This window comes from Callorhinus ursinus, unplaced genomic scaffold (assembly GCF_003265705.2).
Source record: "Callorhinus ursinus isolate GAN/ISIS: 27379988/994484 unplaced genomic scaffold, GSC_fseal_2.0 scaffold30, whole genome shotgun sequence".
Lineage (NCBI taxonomy): Eukaryota > Metazoa > Chordata > Mammalia > Carnivora > Otariidae > Callorhinus > Callorhinus ursinus.
In genome coordinates this window covers 12,794,581-12,814,613 of record NW_027397092.1, presented here as the reverse complement: position 1 = coordinate 12,814,613, position 20,033 = coordinate 12,794,581, and the positions used below count along the sequence as shown (strand labels likewise).

The 20,033-nt window shown below is 41.5% G+C and overlaps 1 protein-coding gene across 1 annotated transcript in view; it reads left to right on the top strand.

Annotated features, from left to right (window-relative positions):
* The window catches only part of FBN2 (fibrillin 2), a 255,478-nt gene that overhangs the window by 210,054 nt on the left and 25,391 nt on the right, over nucleotides 1-20,033 (top strand). Inside the window, exons 41-55 of the mRNA XM_025860885.2 lie at nucleotides 332-484; nucleotides 2,954-3,022; nucleotides 3,905-4,030; nucleotides 4,223-4,348; nucleotides 4,796-4,921; nucleotides 6,750-6,866; nucleotides 8,736-8,864; nucleotides 9,313-9,432; nucleotides 12,199-12,324; nucleotides 12,995-13,147; nucleotides 13,918-13,983; nucleotides 14,289-14,414; nucleotides 14,999-15,118; nucleotides 16,103-16,225; nucleotides 16,981-17,112. Coding sequence (XP_025716670.1) covers nucleotides 332-484; nucleotides 2,954-3,022; nucleotides 3,905-4,030; nucleotides 4,223-4,348; nucleotides 4,796-4,921; nucleotides 6,750-6,866; nucleotides 8,736-8,864; nucleotides 9,313-9,432; nucleotides 12,199-12,324; nucleotides 12,995-13,147; nucleotides 13,918-13,983; nucleotides 14,289-14,414; nucleotides 14,999-15,118; nucleotides 16,103-16,225; nucleotides 16,981-17,112 — 1,812 coding nt within the window. The remainder of the gene's footprint in view (nucleotides 1-331; nucleotides 485-2,953; nucleotides 3,023-3,904; nucleotides 4,031-4,222; nucleotides 4,349-4,795; nucleotides 4,922-6,749; nucleotides 6,867-8,735; nucleotides 8,865-9,312; nucleotides 9,433-12,198; nucleotides 12,325-12,994; nucleotides 13,148-13,917; nucleotides 13,984-14,288; nucleotides 14,415-14,998; nucleotides 15,119-16,102; nucleotides 16,226-16,980; nucleotides 17,113-20,033) is intronic.

Here is a 20,033-nt window from a genome sequence, read left to right as displayed (position 1 = left end):
GAACATTATTTTGCAAGTAAGAGAGCATTTAAAATTTAATATGTATTACTTTAAAAATTAAATCAGTGCCTTTGAGTAGAGAAACAAGTACCCGTTAACTTTGTTTGCCAAGAAAATTACAAATGGAAATCCCTTATCTGAAAACGGGAGAGATCGAGGTTAATCTACACATGATTTATGTTCAACTTAAAGGATTATTTTAAGATGCCTCCAAGTGGCCAAGAAGTATTTTGGAGTTATTAATCAGGAAAACTGAGTGTCTCCAGGTGTGTGGGCTTCATTAGTAGCTGCTTCCTGCTCTGATTGGCTGGCTTGTTTTTCCGTTATGTAGACATGAGAAAAAGCTTTTGCTACCGAAGCTATAATGGAACCACTTGTGAGAACGAATTGCCTTTCAATGTGACAAAGAGGATGTGTTGCTGCACGTACAACGTTGGCAAAGCCTGGAACAAACCATGTGAGCCGTGCCCAACCCCAGGAACAGGTAAGCACACGGCCGTGCTTCTGCTGCAGGCTGAGCTGGTGACACGTATATGTGACAGTTGAGTAAAAGCAGATGTGTGCTAAAACCAGAAATGTTCAGTTCTGAGAATAGCCAAGGGCGTCATATGACTCCATTTCCCACGTGGCCCTTTCTGGGATTCAGATACTAATTTCTTTTTTTTTTTTTTAATTTTTTTTAAGATTTTATTTATTTATTTGAGAGAGAGAATGAGAGAGAGCATGAGAAGGGGGGAGCGTCCGAGGGAGAAGCAGACCCCCTGCTGAGCAGGGAGCCCGATGTGGGACTCGATCCCAGGACTCCAGGATCATGACCTGAGCCGAAGGCAGTCGCTTAACCAACTGAGCCACTCAGGCGCCCTAGATACTGATTTCTGAGCTATCTTTCGAGGAGGCATCGGGATCCTGAAAATAAGCCCCACTGCTAAAAAGCGAAGGTTTAGAACATTACTTTATAGTTTGCTGGTGAACTACTCAGTTATTCATTGAGCAAATATTTACTGAGCACCTGTCGTGTGTCACTGTGCTCGACTTGGAAGGTGTCATATTTTGATTTAAAACCTGTGGTAATTTCAAGTCCATCAAATTCATTAGTTTCAGTTTTGAAAAATACACACACACACACACACATACACCAAAAAATGGATTTGATGAGCAGACTTTAACATGAAAGCAGCCTATTGCCAACATGTTTCTTAGACATCCTTTTCCCCCAAACTTATCTGAAATTTTTAGGCAGAAAATAGAACTGGTCTGTACATGGTAAAATTTTTCTCACAAGCACAGATTCTTTTGAAAGAAAAACTAAAAGATAAGAGTTATGAGAACAGAAAAATAAATGTCTTAAAATTGTTGCCTGTTCAGGTTCATTAATGATGTGGAAAGTTACTTTCAATGGTTGTAGATCCTAAGCGTTGCACCAGTCGGACAAATGAGAAACAATGATTATGCATTTGTTGCCGGATATTGCTTATGTTACACGTATTCAGATGTGATGATATAATTAATGCGGTAATGAAATGAAAATAAGAAGAAACATGAAAAGTGACCTATGGAGCCTTTCTCGGTGGCTCTAAGTCAATGGACAAATGGATTTTCTTAACTAACTTGCCATGGTTGTTCTCCAAAAAAACAAATGGAAATGTTTTTACGATTCTCTAATTTAAAAACTCCCATCAGTTAGAGATTGAAGATCACTGGTTAGGGAATTAAATATCACTTTTTGTTTTTGTTTTGTTTTGTTTTTATTTATTGATTTTAGAGAGAGGAAGGGGAAGAGAGAGAGAGAGAGTGAGTGGGGGAAGGGTCAGAGGGAGAGAAGCAGACTCCGTGCTGAGCAGGGAGCCCGATGTGGGGCTTGATCCTCTGACCCTGAGACCATGACATGAGCCAGAATCGAGAGTTGGACACTTAACTGACTGAGCCACCCAGGCACCCCTAAATATCACTTTTTGTAAGAGGAAGTAAAGGGCTTAGGTGTAAGAGGACAGGTCTGTATTTATATTGAAGTTCCGCCACTTATCTGACCTTATGTAGATGATTTCTCCTTTCTGAAACCGATTCCTCGTATGTAGAATAGAGATAACAAGTTAAAAATGACAGTAACTAATTCATATGGTTATATAGTAAATGAGAGGATACGTATAATTTATGCATTGCCAGGCTATTAGAAACTACTGAACTGAGCATCTGTTGTGTGTCTCTATGTTGTGGATGCTCTGTGAGCTTCGGTGGATGAAATATGCAGAGCCCCTCACGTCCCATATTGTCTACACTCTGTTTTACCTAACAGTGTTTTCAGGAATTTTACTCATGTGTGTCGCCATGGGCATCAGAAGCAATCTGCTTCTTAAAAAATGAGAATTCTCTTAAATTTCTATAGTTTGGTGAATTACGTGATAGGTGTAACTGTTAATAGTCTGTTTTATACTATGATGCATTGTTTCTGATGCCTCAAATTTCACATTCCAACAAAATAGACATTTATGTTTAAAAAGATGAGACAAAATTCATGTCTCATTCATTATTCATTGTTCATCTGTTTCACACTACATCAACTGTTTTTGCACACCTGTGCCTTTGTGCATTTGTAATCCTTTTTTAAATTTGTACTCTAACCTGGCTTTTCAGTGTATGTAAACTGGATCATTATTAAAGATCTGCATATCCGAAGAACAAAAGAGTTTAAATGCCTACAGTAGATATTTTGAATCTTGTAATTATTTACTTCTAACGTAAGAGCATTAAAAAGTTAATGATGATAATAATGGTAAAGAATGCCTAGAATCTACTTCTGGCAGAAGCTGGTACTGTTATCAGATAAATACAACTGAAATTAAAATATCTGGTTGTAAGTAACATAAAACATATTTGTCAGTGCAAGTATGTAAAATGTAACTTGAAAGGAGTTTGAGAATTTTAAGAGTTCATTTGCTTTGTTTATATTTTAAAGCTGACTTTAAAACCATATGTGGAAATATCCCTGGATTCACCTTTGACATTCATACCGGAAAAGCTGTTGGTAAGTTTTTTCAGGTTATGTTTATTTTAATACATATAGGTGGCATTGTGTAAGAGTTTCTTTGGTGTTTTTAAAGCTTGAAGTGCCATAAAATGAAATAATCTGGATTCTGATCTAATACAGTTAGACAAGAAAGAACTAACACGTTTACAGACTCTACCCAAGTGTTAATAAGGGTATTACCCTGTCAGCATAATTTGGTGATTGGGTTATGAGAGTTGTAGGACTATCTCAAGATTTCATACGTATCAAGCTAAAACCTTCATTTTCCTTCTCATGAATATTGTATGACATGACTCTAAATAATCCACTTTATTGTACCCTTCAGTTGCTCTTTTTTTGTAACTGTATGTTTTCATTTTGGGTATATTTTTGTAGTACCCCTTTCCTACTGATCTACTTAGGAATTTGCAGAATTATTAATTATACTAATCATTTTCTCCTGAATGTACTTTCTACTGTTCATTCTACTTTTCTTCCTCAAAGACTGAGTAAGCAATATAATTTTAAGTCTCCATGATCAATGCATCTGTAACAAAGTATATAAAAATAAGAAGACTTAGCTGTCTTCCTTAGATGAGGAGTAGCAGTTAGGGGACCCTGAAACGTCACTTGAAGAGAAAGCTTGATTCTCTAGGAAGTTTATTTGCTACCTTGACACTAAAATCACTTGGTATATTTGATCATTCAAAGGAAAGTAGTCTCTCTTTATGGCCTATATGCTTTCGTAAACCAAAAAATCATTCATACCACTCGGGAATTTATTTTTGTGGTGCTGAGTGGGTATTCTCCCTCCAGCATACATGTAGCATTGTCAAAGGTCTTTATGGTAAATATGTGAAGCAGAACTGCATATATGTGACCGAATCTGTTCCCTTTTAGACATTGATGAGTGTAAAGAGATCCCAGGCATTTGTGCAAATGGCGTGTGCATCAACCAGATTGGCAGCTTCCGTTGTGAATGCCCCACGGGGTTCAGTTACAACGACCTGCTCCTGGTCTGTGAAGGTAATCCGAATGATGCGTGACCCCCAGCCAGACGAGTTCGGTGGACGCAGAGGGGTTGTAGCCGGTCTCCTGATTTGTACGGCGTCTTCTACAGTATTGAGCAGTATTGAGGAGCGGGTCACCACATGGGTGAAGCGAAGGTAATACTGACGCAATAAGGAAATCCTTACAGTGGCCGTGTTGCTCTTGCAGACATTGATGAGTGCAGCAATGGTGACAGTCTGTGTCAGCGGCACGCGGACTGCCTCAACAGCCCGGGCAGTTACCGCTGCGAGTGTGCGGCGGGCTTCAAGCTCTCCCCCAACGGAGCCTGCGTAGGTGAGAGGCCGCGCGCCACCTTCTCCCCACCCCCCCGCCAAGCAGCTGGCCATGCATTCCTCTCAGAACCTATTTTCAGAGAGAATTTTGGCAAGATAAGCAAATCTTTTCATTCCTATTGAAGCTATTCCACCACATATTTTAGACTAATTTGTTAGGGGGAAAAAAAAAAAGTCCTTTCAGTGGATTCTCCTAGGATTAGACCTAAAATAAAATAGTATCTTTGAGATACCAATCAGTGTAGAAAAATGGCCTATTTTTTTTATTTATTTTTTTAAGTCTTGGATATTTTCAAGCCTCGTTTCTTTTGATTCAGCTGTTGTTATGGTTCGTTTTCAGCCTGTCTATAATAATTAAGAGCAGGTTCTAGAAACAGGCCTGTGAAAAAATGAAGGAATCTTAATAAAAATCAGATATGTGTAACATGTGTTTTATTTTTTCTTTTAGATCGCAACGAATGTTTAGAAATTCCTAATGTTTGCAGTCATGGGCTGTGTGTGGATTTGCAAGGAAGTTACCAGTGCATCTGCCACAACGGCTTTAAGGCGTCGCAGGACCAGACTATGTGCATGGGTAAGCGGGAGGACGTTAGTTCGGGAGTGCAGCGAACTAAGACTCCCAGAGGGCTTACGGGTTGGCCACTTGGGGTGACTAACTCCCGTGTCTCTTGTCAGAAATAGTCTCGGTACAAGTTAGCTCTGTTAAACTGTTCATGCCTTTATTCACTATAAAATTTTTGAGCAGGGACATACCACAATCAATATGTTCTTTGGTTCACTGTTCACAGCTTTTTTGCTCAGATGCCTTCCACACGTTCTCATGCACTCTGGGACCCTCAGGGTTCTGTGGAAGTCACCACAGTCACCAGCTGCCCTTTCCCCTTCTCTGTTCCCACTCGAGAAAACCTTTCCAGCCACAAGAATGCCAGGGAGTAGTAGTAGTAAGAGCAACAGTATTGGAATAAATATATAGACACACACGTACATACATTTATACATTTTTTCCTCAAATCATTGAATACGTGGGACTTAATGGCTGCTTTTGTGTTTTAACTCTTCAAAGCATGTTTAGAGGCAAATGTAGCAAAACTCTTTAAAATGTCCCAGCAGCTCATGTAATGGTTAGCTGAGCAGTGATAGTGTTTGGTAGTGACAGTGTTCGGTAAGTACTTGCTGAGTTGACACATGAGGAGTTTTCAAAAGGGGCTGGCCACCTTGGAGCCCAACCTTGGAACTCAACGTAACTCCTTCAGTCTGAGTATGTCAACCGTAGTATGTATCTCAGCCAAAAGAGTTCTCCATGCATTGCACTTGAAAGAGGAAAATTAAATTTAAAACTTGGCTATTTATAATTAACATATCCTCAGTTGAGAAAAAGCTGAACTTGTACATCTACTATTTTGGTTTTGAGGATACTACCTGTATGAACAGTAAAGTCAGATCTCAGTACTACAGGACTAGTTTCCTTTATGACCTATCCGTACCACCAGGACCACCTAGAGAACTCTTCATCTTCTGCCTCCTAAGAGTTCCCCTATGGACTTCAGCCATGGTGGTGGGGAAAACTCTAGGGGATGCTTGTACAAAAGACAAATAGAGGATCTCGTCCTCTTTGCATGAGCTTTCTGAGAATGTCCTGGCTGTATTCTGTGAGAGAGAGAATGTGATTTGCTAAAAAGTATTTGAGATTTGATTCAGAAATTCATATGGAGAAAACATGCCCTTGATCCTAATAATTCATTCATGATAAAAAACAGTGAAACTCCTTGATAATATCTCTCTTAAATAAACAAAGCTTTCTTCCTAAGGAACAGTACCCTTGTTTGCATAGAAGAAGAGTTCCAACAGCCTAGAATTCATTGTCTAGGGAATCTGTTCTCTTCTATGAGGATGACCTTTCTAAACATATTTTTAATTCCATTTTTTGAAGGCTAATAGTACTGAGTTCTAGTAGACTTCTTCAATTTGGATTCTATTCATAAAATTTAGGAAACTAAAATTTGCCTTTGTTGTACTGATCAAACTAATGTGTGTACATTTCTGAGGGAGTGGTGTTGATAATGCTTGAATAGAACGAATTGTTTAGTGTTTCAAATGATTGGTTTCCTTACAACTGACAAGCAAACCCATTCGTTAAAACCTCTGCACTAAGGGAATGCTTGCTTAGCTGAGCTCTGAGTATTACATGAGCCTATAAGTCACTCAGCAGCACTTTGTCGTATAATTTTAGAGTTTTCTCTATTGCACACTCATTTTCCTGAAATAAATGCGGGTTCCAAAGTATTGAATGAGGAAAATCTAAGTGAGTCAGTAGTTTAAAAAAAAAAAAAAGTGTAAATGTTTAACCAGCTATGTTTTTCGAGTTAAAAACTGAATTCCTTGGAGCCACTGTTTCTTTGTAGATGTCGATGAGTGTGAGCGGCATCCGTGTGGAAATGGAACTTGTAAAAACACGGTTGGATCCTATAACTGTCTCTGCTACCCAGGGTTTGAACTCACTCATAATAATGATTGCCTGGGTAAGTACTCAGTCCTCTGGGGCTACTGTTTCATGTTCACACAATGTCCTGAAATAAGGAATATAACCAAAGAGTAAATCAAATGTTTTTATCATTAAAAAACAAATAGGTGCTGAAAGATACGTAATAACATTGGCTAATTTCCAGTTAACTAAAGCCGTAGTACTGGTTTAAATAATCATAAGACCGTCTGCTGTGTCGAGTACGTCTGTCAGTCAGCCAGTCGATGCACAGGAAAGGGCATGCACTTCATAGCAAGCCTGCTGGGAGTGCTCTACAGGTTAGGGTGTTTTTTACCCCGTAAATGGGGTCACAGCTAGACCTGTCATTGTTTCAGTGCTTTTCTCAGTATTTCAAATAATGCATTCTTGATTTATAGTCAAATACTGACAGAGTCTCCAACTTAAAAACATGTTGCATCTTGAAACTTCATTTTCTGTCAGCCTTTGAAACAGGGATGTCTTTTCCCACACGAGGTGGCGGGGAGGGGCTGGGGGCTAGGTCTCCACATCAGCCCTCAGAAACCTGTTTGATTTCAATTTTGAACAACCATAAATTTTCAGGGGAAAATGGAATTGTCTCCTATGCATGGTACAGGATTGTATTGTTTGCCCCTAAACAGCAATGATTAAAACAAGAATTAGTAGTGAGTAGGGGGAGGTTCTTTAAGTCAGTGGAGAACAGGGCAAGAGGAAGGACAAACAAATGCTGAGCACATGTCTTGTTTACCATTCGCGAGGCACCGTGCTGGTGTTTCACAGCCAGCATCTCTTCATGTACACGGTCCTGTAAGGTATGGGACAGCGACGCTGGCTTTCGACCGTAAGGGATCAGTGCGGCTCAAACCCACCTCTGACCTCCAATTTACCAGAACATGCTCCGCTCAGTTTTGTCTTTTTGTTTGTTTGTGTATTTATTTTTGTTTGTTGGTTTGTTTGAGAGACTGCATGCACAGACACATGCTCACGCGTCTGTTGAGTCGGGGGAGAGCAGAGGGAGAAAGAGCATCTCAAGCAGACTCTGTGCTGAGCACGGAGTCCGATGCTGGGCTCGATCTCACGACCCTGAGATCATGACCTGAGCTGAAATCAAGAGTCAGACGCTTAACCAACTGAGCCACCCAAGCAACCCTGTTGTTTTTTTTTTTTTTTCCTTTTTCCAGATTCTGTCACTGTGAAAAAATTTAGAGCTAACTGGACATTTTTTTTTCAACTACTCCCTTCTTATCTATAGTTTCTCAGACCCTTTGTATAAACAGGGAGAACTAAAGACACCAGTAGGGCTCTGATCCAAACACATCCTTCAAAAACCTGCAGTAATTAATAGAGTAATTACTCCAAAGCAGTCAGCCCTAAGTTTCACTGAAACTTAAGATTTTTTTCTTTCAAATTCTGTATTTTGTCAGCAAAATGTATGTTAGCAGTTCTAGAGTATTTTTAGTATAATTTATTTTTCTATATTTAATATTGTCCATTATCTGTGCTTTGACTATAGTTAGCTTATCTCCAGGTATAATCATCTGCAAACTAGTCCATCAAGTTAAGCCTGTACACCTTCTGGTCTCCAAGGAAAGAAATATTTTTCATTTGAAAAGAATGAAGAGCTTCGCTGTAAACCTTCGGTTTTTATCTGGCTATAAATTTGAGTTCTATTGATATCAAAACTTGGGGTTGAAATATAGTGGGGATCTCTGTGACCTTATTAGTCACTCAGTGCTTCCACTAGGAGTTTTTTTTCTCTGCATTGATGAGGATTGTAATGAAGCATATTTGTAAATTTGGGCCCGTGAATATGTTTTTATGTTGCAACATGTAACGCAATACATGTGTGAGGGCTCTCTCTGAAAAGCTTATTCCCGTTTGCTTACAGATATAGATGAGTGCAGCTCCTTTTTTGGTCAGGTGTGCAGAAATGGACGGTGTTTCAATGAAATTGGTTCCTTCAAGTGTTTATGTAATGAAGGTTATGAACTTACTCCAGATGGCAAGAACTGTATAGGTAACTGTCTACACAGTAAACAGTCTATGTGTTGTTTTGTTAAATTATGATGTGACTCCCCCCCCACCACCTCCACACACACACACTTGGAAACTCTCTCACGTTTCATTTGATCATCTAATTACTTGACCAAAATAAGATACCATGGGAAATTTGGGTATAAGGAATACACCAACAATTGGGAATGACTTGTCCGAAATGTTTTTATTGGAAGAGAACTTGGAGCTCTCCATGTCACCATAAAAGGAGACAGAGGAAACAAATCAGAAAAATCAGCCTCTTGCCAAATGAGTAATACCCAGGATGTCAAAAGAGTATCTCAGGGCATATTTGTCCATAGTGACCTGACAGATCAGACCAGAGAGACCCAAGTTGAATTCATGTTAACATCATTTGGCAACAGTGACCTCATAGTTAAATCATTTTTTTCTCTTGTTTCTCTTTAAAGATACTAACGAGTGTGTCGCTCTCCCTGGCTCTTGTTCTCCTGGTACCTGTCAGAATTTGGAGGGGTCCTTCAGATGCATCTGTCCCCCGGGGTATGAAGTGAAAAGTGAGAACTGCATCGGTAAGGTTAACACTTGTTCTGAGGTCCACGAGCTGTTCGGTCTAAGACCCAGGCCAGACCCTATGGAAGGATACTACATCCAAACCACTGTAGGCAGCCTGACCCACGGAGTTAAACATAGAGCTGCCTACAGCTGCTTCCCTGAACCATAAGAATCGATTTGAAGGTGTAGTGGTGGGAACAAAGCATTTAGGGACATGGGGTTTTTCACTAACAGAAATGTTATACCAGTCAAAGAATTTTCAGTGCACTCTAATCTTTTTTCCAAATGCCAGCAGAGACTTTCTACTGAATTTAAAGAGAGTCTACAAAAATTGTAATCTTTGGCAACCAATTTTAAAATAGCTATTAAAGGTGTCTAGAGTCTTAGAAATGTGGAGCAGAAAATCTTGAGTATGCTGTTGAGATTTTTTTTTCCTTGGGAAGGCCTCATGTCAAAACAGAAAATATTAATCCATTTGTCATAACAGATGTTTTTCTGCTGAAACTCCTCCAGCATACAAGAACACTGTAACCACATTAGAAGTAGGTCCCAGAATTGCCTGGTGAGCATGATGAAGACCGACCTTTTTACAGTTACTTAATTTCACTTTTATACAAATTATTTGTTACAGTCTTGTTGAAATTCAGAAGCACCATCTTAGTGTGGTTCTTCTAACCTGAAATGATTGCTGAGGGGTTTTTTGCCTTTGAGTTACCCAAGTAAAAAATAAATCTATGTAGCTCTACTAGTAGTTCACTTTCCAGGGACTCTGATAGACAGACATGAAGGAGACAGTTTACTTCATCAAATTTAATTATTTTTCAGACCATGTGATTTCATATAATGGGTACCCCACATCATTCCAGTTTAGTCTTTATGTCTTTTCCCTTTCTTGATCTCTATCGTGAGTGCACTGTAAAACTGTTTTTAATCCTTAAAAAATAATAAAGACTAGACACATCTTAATAACAACTTTCTTGAAAAGTAAAAGATCCTTTCTTTCATTTCCTTAATTCCATATTTAATCTCAGTTCTTCTTTATCCCTATAGTCCACCCCTTCATAAAACAGTGACCGTAGCAGGGTGTCAGCCGTTAGAAGGGAAAAGAAATACATGCACTTCTCTGGGTCAGAAAGGCTCAGCCACCTTTTCTCTTAGTGAAAAAAAATCTGTGATTCAGTAACCTTTTATTCAACGGCAGAAGTATTTTTTTCCTTATCCATCATTAGCAACCCTCCTATTTTGCATCTCTGAAAAAAAAAAATGATCTTTACTTCACTGTAAGACTGTTTTCTTCAGGCTAGAATCTTTTCTACCAATTTTACCCGAATGAAATGATTCCTAACACGACTGTACACCCACTTACACACACCTATGCATATCACACATGTACACACACACACACGCACACACACACAAATTCATTACACCTTTCAGTGTGCGTTACAGTGAATGATTGGTACCTTTTAGGTGCTGGGAATACAAAAAGATACAGTCCGTGCCAGTAGGTAACCCACTGCATAAAAGAAAAGACCTATTTTATAAGTAAAGCTGCCTTGCAATCCAGTGTGACGGACGCCGCGCCAGAAGGGGTCAGGCTGTGGGAGCATAGGCTGGGGCTGTGGTGATGGTGGTAGAAATACGGCAAGTCAAAGCAGCTCATCACAAAGAACTGGTGACGTTGGAGGTGGCCCCTGAATGTTGGACAGGAAGTGACTAATCAAAGAAGGGAAGAGAGGCCCCCGGAAAACACAGGCACCCGGGGTGTGCTAAGGGAGGGGCAGTGAGTGGGCAGCTCGGAAGACCAAACTCGGCCCTGCCGGCAGTGTGGAGCACGGCAGGGCTTCGGTTTGGTTTGGTTTTGATGTTTAAAGAAAGGGCCTGGTATGACTCACTAGAATTCTACGAATATAAATGGAGAATGTAGTATGTGCTTGACACCGTGCTAGGCTGAGCGGTGCAGCAGGGACCCGGACAGCTGTGTCCTTGTCCTCATGGAGCTGACATTCTGATGTGGCCGGGACTGTGTAACGTTTCCTCGCTGCGGTAAAATAACTCACTAAATAAGCACTTCCGATGAAAAATAAAATAAAATAAAAAGGCCGAGTATCACTGGTAAGGAATCCTTACTTCTTTGAAGGAACCTTTCAAAGGGGTGAGGTGGGAACGATGAAATTCTCAAACCATGTCTGAGTCCCCCTGGTTCTGTGGGCACAGATTTTCAAGTAGATGCGTGTTTTAGAAAGGCAGCCTGGAGGCAGTTTGAGGGCATGAGAGGGAGATGCCCCAGTCCGTTAGGAGATTTATGGGAATCCCGGGGGCAGGTGAGGTTGAGTTCGAAAGCCCAGAGGAGGTAGAAGAGACAGGTCACATGCTGTCTGCATCTGGAGTCAGGGGGTGGAACAAAGCTGATGCTGGGATCTTAACCTGGATGGCAGAGAGGAGCATCAGAGGAGGAGACCCGTTGAGACTATGTCACTGGTAGGATATTGAATTGGTCACATGTGATAAGCAGATGGGACATACACACACACCCGTAGGGATCAGGTGCAGTGAGCTGGAGTTCTGCTGGGTGTCTGGGCTGTAGAGTTGATTGAAACTGGATATATTCTTTGACTTTTGAAGCAATAATAGTTTACTTTTAAAGAGTAAGTTACACCTTATGTACTCTCGTTTCATATTAAATAATCAGTGGCTAGTGGTTTGTGGTAGTATGGACAAATTTATTTATTTAACAGTGTATTAATGTGCTTAAAGCAATATGTTCTCCTGCTCTTATCCAGATATAAATGAATGTGACGAAGATCCCAACATCTGTCTTTTTGGTTCCTGCACCAATACTCCTGGGGGCTTCCAGTGCATCTGCCCCCCCGGCTTTGTACTGTCTGATAATGGACGCAGATGCTTTGGTAAGCTTTGGAATGGCTTCTCTGTCATCATTTGCTCTTAGGAACGTCACAGCTAGACCGTAAACCCTCAAGCAAATGTAGGTCACTACAAAGTACATGTCTATGGCAAATACGTCTAAGTTAAAAATACAGGTCTCAAAACCGTATGTGCCGGACACTTTTAAGGTACTTTGAATTTTTGGCTCTGTTTCCACATTTTTTTTAATGTCATACTAAAAATTACTATTTTTATTCACATTATTATTATCATTATTGCTTCACTGTTGCATTTGTTGTTGGTATAGATTTTTTGTGTACACTAGTATATGAGTTGCTTTTAATGCGAATGGTTTTACTGAAAGTTACGTAGAATGTTTTTATTAGGCTATCATGTAACAGTAGAAGAAGAGGTACGGAAATCATTTTAATACTGAGCATCATTTCTCAGGTTTCCTAGGAACATTATAAAAACATTTTAAACAATCACATCAGATTTTATAGACAGGTCAGTGTAAGGTGGCATGTGAAATCGGCCATGGAGGTTTTCCAGACCTGTCTTTCAACTGCTAATCTAATCTGCGTCCTGCGTTCAGCCCATGAGAAACGCTCCATCAGAAACCGTTATCCACAGAGTATTCTGTGTTTTCACATGACCAGTAAGGAGGCCCGTGCTGTTTGCTTTCTTGACTAGATACCCGCCAGAGTTTCTGCTTCACAAACTTTGAAAACGGAAAGTGTTCTGTACCCAAAGCTTTCAACACCACCAAGGCCAAGTGTTGCTGTAGTAAAATGCCGGGAGAGGGCTGGGGGGACCCCTGTGAGCTGTGCCCCAAAGATGACGAAGGTAAGAGTGGCCACTTTGTGCAGGTTTGGGAATGACTGTCAGTCACCTCAACCGTGTAACTGATGAGTATTTTGAAGGCGAAATTTCTCCCTCACGTCTAAGCTGTAAAGTTCGCTGCACACGCTCATCTGAGGGACTCGATCTCCACTTGGGTGTTCAGCATGTGTGAATGTGTGAGCGTGGCTAGAGTTCCTGCTACTTCATCCCCCGCCCCCCCGCCCGAGGTTAGCAGTGCTTGCTTTAAAAGGAATGAATTTGAGAGGTGTGGGGCAGGAGATGCAAGGAGGGGGTGAAAATTATATTCCCAACTGCTGCACGAGTCCCACGTGGGGATTGGACCACGGGCTGCCGCTCTCAGAGTCTTACATAAAAGGGTGAGGAGCTGAGTCAGCACAAGGGCCATTTGCAGGAGGAGATCAGGAGCCTCCCAGGTCTTGTGTTGGTGCAGCCGAGGTGTAGGCTGCTTCCCAGCGGGCTCGGAACCAGCTTGGTCTCTAGGTCCAAGGCAGCTCCCGTGTGTCTTGGGCAGAGGGGGCTCTGGCTGCTCAGCCTTAAAGGAGCAAACAGATAGAACCAGAAGCCCTCAGTCGGCAGCACCCCGGAAGGCGCTGGGCAAGCTTGGGTGACCTGCTCTAAATAGGCTCAGTGTTGCTTTTGAAGGAAACCATAAAAATAGATAAGTCAGATTTCCTGTATACCACTAATCAGTTCTGAAGGTCTCTGATAACTGAGACTCTTCAGCAATGGGGAATTTGTATTCTTCTCTACAGTTGCCTTCCAGGACTTGTGTCCTTACGGCCACGGAACGGTTCCCAGTCTTCATGATACTCGTGAAGGTGTGGTTTGACGTATTTTATTCCTATAGTCTTCCCATAAATAAATCATTGTACATTTATTCTATAAGTCATATTTTACTATATAACATACAGTATATTTTAAATTACATATATATACGGCATTATATATCACGTGCATTATATTTATCATCAGACTACATTGTGTACGAAGTACAGTACGTATTTATCTGGCAAAAGAAATGCCTACATGTCTTGTAAATTTTAAGTCTCTGTTGAATAGATGCACACGGTTTCGACGTATCTTTTTTATATTGAGGAAGTCTATGGATAATTCTTTATTTTAGATGTCAATGAATGCCTTGAGAGTCCAGGCATTTGCTCAAATGGTCAGTGTATCAATACAGACGGGTCTTTTCGCTGTGAATGCCCCATGGGTTACAACCTGGATTACACTGGAGTGCGCTGTGTGGGTGAGTGCTGGCTCCGCGTTACACACTCGGAAAGTTCTACCCTAGTTCTCCTGTTGCAGGCACCCCGGGTGGCGGTGGGACTCACAGAGCCAGTGTCAGTAGCTAGTAACGGCTTTTTCTTCTCCCATCTTGTATTTTCCGGTAGATGTCATTTATGTGAATGTGGAGAGAGTTGCCCAACCTCGGCCTCCAGCCAAATGTACAAACTCTGGTGTGCCTAGCCTAGAGCTTTACAGTTGCCAAAACCAGTAAGGGGAAAGAGGGCCATTTTAGGTCCACTGACTTTCTGCAGCTGCTCTTGTAGCAGAAGACCACACCCCTCTATGGGTTTGGTCTTGTTATCCAGGTGTGGGAATCTACCAGCAAACATGGCTGTCTGGGCACTCAGAGCTTGGCACACTTGATCCCTGGGGCTCGTCTGCACTGAGTCAGGGCCGGCCAGCTCTTCAAGGCCAAGGAGGGTACAGAGTCAGGTGTGCCCTGGGAAGATCCTGGAAATGTGTGAGGGCCAGGCAGATATTCATGCTCATATTAAGCTAAAACTCTGCAGATTGTTTGGTACTTTCTTACTCTTCTTTTCTCAGATACTGACGAATGTTCCATCGGCAATCCATGTGGGAATGGTACATGCACCAATGTTATTGGGAGTTTTGAATGCAATTGCAATGAAGGCTTTGAGCCAGGGCCCATGATGAATTGTGAAGGCAAGTGATACTTTTCTTAAATATTATTTCTTCTTGATAATAGGAAAGGTTTTTTTAATGTCTCAGCTTTTACTTCTGAGGCTTTGATACTCTGCTGATGATTATGTTCATCACAAATATCCTTCCCTTTTCCCCGGTGGGCACAGTTACAGTCGCTGCTTCAAAGTCCTTGTCTGATAGTTGCAGCATCTTGGTCACCTCAGAGTTGGCATCTGTGTTCTTCTCTTGACGTTGGCATCCCATTTTCTTGGCTCCTCAGCATGTTGGTTAATTTGGAACTATACCATGGATGTTGTGAGTGTGATATCTTCTGGAATCAGTTGTATTACTTCGAAGAATGTTGATGCTTTTGTCTTAGCAGGCAGTTAACCTGGATGAACGTAAAAGCAGAGTGGCTGGCCTGTGGAAGAGAGTGGTTCAGATTTCAGTTTGTTCTGTAAGCCCCAGTGTGGCTAGCTTCTTTGATTTTGCCCCCCACACACATGGTTAAGTCAACAACTTGGTCTTTTATGCAAAAAAAAAAAAAAAAAAAGTGTGTCTCCATCTCTGGTCCTCTCCTATCGGGGTTCCCCCTCATTCTTGAGCAGCCTTGGTTGCCCCTAGCTCCCTCTCCTGATTGCTCCAGGTAGAAGCTCGGGAAGTTTCTGTTGAAGATGTAGCTGCCAGGACTGTGGCCATCCACAGGGTAGTTTTAGAAAAACAAAAATAAAGAAAAAAACTAGGAACTTATTTCTTGCTGATTGTTTGCTGAGTTTCAACTCACCAGTAGAAACTACTGCAGGTAGTTGTTTCTGTATTTTTTTCCCAGAGTTTATAGTTGTTATTTGTTGGAGGATGAGTTTGTCAGGTACCCGCTTCTCCATACCAGTAGTGGGAGTTCTGTTGTTCTACTGCCTTCTCTATGAGAGCCGAGTAAATACACCAGTGTCATGTAAACAAACAAAACTGTAGGCTCAGTACATGCCTGCCCGTTTCCTTGATCAGATATCAACGAGTGTGCCCAGAACCCGCTGCTGTGTGCTTTCCGCTGCATGAACACCTTCGGGTCCTATGAATGCACATGCCCGATTGGCTACGCCCTCAGGGAAGACCAGAAGATGTGCAAAGGTAAGGCCACAGACAGGAGACACTTTATTTGCCACTGGAAATGTATTGTAATGATCTTACAGTTTTCCACTGTCTTCTTCCAGCGTTTGCAGACGAATCTGACAGCATTTTGCTGGTAGATTCCCACACCTGGATAACAAGACCCTTGATGGTCTACCTGAGCAAATCAAAGATAACACAGGTTGAAGAGCCCACCACTGTCACACTCTTGGGCTCTTACTAAAGCAAAGACTGTCCTTTCCTGAACTTTTTTTTACTATAGTATTTTTTTTATTTAAGTTCAATTAGCCAACATATGGTACATCATTAGTTCCAGATGTAGAGTTCAATAATTCATCAGTTGTGTATAACACCCAGTGCTCATCGCATCATGTGCCCTGCATAGTGCCCATCCCCCCCCACCCCCCTCCCTTCCAGCAACCCTCAGTTTTTTTTTTTTTTTTTTTTTTTTAAGATTTTTATTTATTTATTTATTTGTTAGAGCCTCAGTTTGTTTCTCACAGTTCACAGTCTCTCATGATTTGTCTCCCTCTCTGATGACTTCCCATTCAGCTCTTTCCGGAACTTCTTGGCATTAGGACCAGTGCCGAAGCTTTTACAAATCTAGAATGTAGCCAAGAGTTGGAAGAGACTTGGCTCCTTTCTCTGTCACACGGTAGCGTTTTAAGAGCCAGAAAACCAAAACTAAGACTTCAAAATCCGAAACGGTAGCCTGCTCCTGAGAATTTTATTTTCCTGTTAAAACTATTTTCTAGATCTGGATGAATGTGCTGAAGGGCTCCATGACTGTGAATCTAGAGGCATGATGTGCAAGAACCTGATCGGCACCTTCATGTGCCTCTGCCCGCCCGGCATGACCCGACGGCCGGACGGAGAGGGCTGCGTGGGTAAGGCTTCGCGGGGCGGGGTCTGCTATTTTGGATGCCTACCTCAGGGCAGGTTTATAGCACTAGTCCCAAACCATCCTCACTCCCAGCCAGCTTTTTTTCTAGCTGTTTCAGAGCTGTGCTGTTGCTGGATTTCTTCCATCTCAGGGGCTGTGCCAGTAGAACTCGGTTTAGATCGTGCAGTGCCAGTGATGCCTGTCCTTGCTTCTCATCCTTCTGTGTCCTGTAAATCGAAAACACTTAATTGAGAAGTAGAGGACAGCTCCTTGAAACAATTCTGCTTGTTTAGCAAAGGGAAAGTATGGGTGTTCTCGTTTCAGTATCACTCCATCAACGAGGAGAGGCCGCTCATCTCCAGACCCCTGCTCAGGCTGGATGGCTCTGCGACTTGGCCATATTGTTTGTAACCTACTTGGACCTTAGTTAATTCATGTGTAAATGGAGGAGGTGCAGCTGGGTCTCTAAGGTGGCTTCAGGGGCTGAAAATGTTCGGGTTTTTATGGTGCACGTCGCAGTCCCCCCCACATACAGTGGCCATGGATGCCTGGCCCTTGTATCTCAGCACTTCTTCCCCAAAGTGTTGTCACCTGGGACAGTGCAATCAGAGTCTTCCTCCTCCTGGAGAAGAGATGGTTGCCCCTCCTTGAATTCAGAATCTTAGTTATGGGGGCGCCTGGGTGGCTCAGTCGGTTGAGCGAGTGCCTTCGGCTCAGGTCATGATCCTGGAGTCCCAGGATCAAGCCCCGCATCGGGCTCCCTGCTCGGCAGGGCGTCTGCTTCTCCCTCTGATGCTCTTCCCTCTCATGCTCTCTCTCTCAAATAAATAAATAAAATCTTTATAAAAAAAAGAAAAGAAAAGAAAGCTGTTTGAAAAAGTGAATCTAACACAGGAATTCGGAGAGATACAAGGATATTCGCTACAATTTTGTTCATAGTAACAACCAAAAAAAAAAACAAAACCCAAATGCCCAAGACAGTGAAATAAACGTGGCGTATCGTCGCTGTGAAATTCCATAGAGCAGGTAAGGGTTCTACTGAAGCAGGGCTCTTAATGTGTAGTTACAGAACAATATATAATGTCATATTTTAAAGAAAATTGTAAGTAATACTGTGTGTTTTCTGTAGGTATGTACGTATGTATGTAAGCAAGTAAATACACAGAAACATTTTTTAAAAGATAACCCCCACTTCACAGAAGGAATTACCCCCAGGGAAGACACTAAGATTAGAGGGTACTAGTCTGAAACGTAATTCAACCTTACCTGTCAATTTTAATTTTTTACAAAAGAGTGGAATTTGTGAATTACATGCATAATATAAAATTGATTTTTTTAAAGATTTATTTATTTATTTTGAGAGAGTGAGAATGAGAGAGAGGGGGGAGGGTTAGAGGGAGAAGCAGGCTCCTCGCTGAGCAGGGAGCCCGATGCGGGACTCGATCCCAGGACTCCAGGATCATGACCTGAGCCGAAGGCAGTCGCTTAACCAACTGAGCCACCCAGGCTCCCTCTAAAATTAATTTTTAAATGCCTGCAAACAACCGATCAGACTGTAGTTCGATTTCATAGTTTCTCTTAATCTATTAGGTATTTCATTCAATATACAGTACTTACCAAAGTTAAAAAATAGATGACATCAGAGGTAGTTATGCGGTGGTTCCTTCAAAAGCACTGTTCTCCCAGGATCTGAAAACCCAGAAGAGATACCCAGACTCCTGGGTCATGTTGACAAACTCACATATGTTTGAGTCTCAGAGTCTCCCATGGCGCATATGCTAACGTGCTTGAAATGGTACAAGTAGATTGTATGGAAGATACTGTTAACCATCCTGCCTTCTTATGGTGCATGAGATCCCTTTTCATTTCCTTCTCTTTTTTTAAATTCTTTGAGTGTGTATGTGTGTTTGAATTTCATCTGACTAAAATACTTAGAAATGTGTTTTATTTTTTACGCCTGGAAAAATTTTTATTTTTGTAACTAGCTGAGTTTTACATTGTACGGTCACTACATTTACCTGTGTTTTTCCTGGGAGCAAGGGGGTGGGCACTGTGATCACTTCAGGACCCCAGTTTTCTGGTCCTGGATGTGCCATAAATGAGCTGGGTGACTCAAAAGACGCTAAATTCTCTTTACCTCTGTCTCCCTCTATAGAGTGAGAAACTACATGATTTGGGTGGGTGGGGGGAGGAGGAGTGTTTTAGCTCTAATATTCTATGATCCCACGTACTTGCTTTTTCAAAGGAAAGACCTAGGGCAGCATTATACATTTGGAATTTCTTCGTTGTTAAAAGATGCTACAGAAGATCCAGGTTCTAAAACATTTCTGATCCTCAGGCTTTTCATGATACTATGCTGGTAGCTGAACCTTCTGCAGAACTTTCTTTGATCATCAGAAGGCTCTTTATAGCAAAGTTCCATTTAATACAGACATGTTTTTATAGTTAGAAATTCCATTATAAACAGCCAAAATATTATTATAAATAAAAAGTGTTTACAGGGGCACCTGGGTGGCTCAGTTGGTTAAGCGACTGCCTTCGGCTCAGGTCATGATCTCGGGCTCCCTGCTCGGCGGGAAGCCTGCTTCTCCCTCTCCCACTCCCCCTGCTTGTGTTCCCTCTCTCGCTGTCTCTCTCTCTCTCAAATAAATAAATAAAATCTTTTAAAAAAAAGTGCTTAAAAATGTCAGAATGAGAATGAAAGATAAAGCCACAAAAAGAAACACAATAAAAGTGCTGAGTACGGTGAAACTGGAATCCAACAAAATTATCCCCCAAATATCAAATGCAGTAGAAACTAAAAATATCACAAGCTAAAGAATTAGACTTACATGGGAAATCTAAAACCTCTATAAAGAAAACTATAAATGCAGTCACAGGTGAAATATTTTTTAATGGAAGTACACTTGATACACAATGTTACAT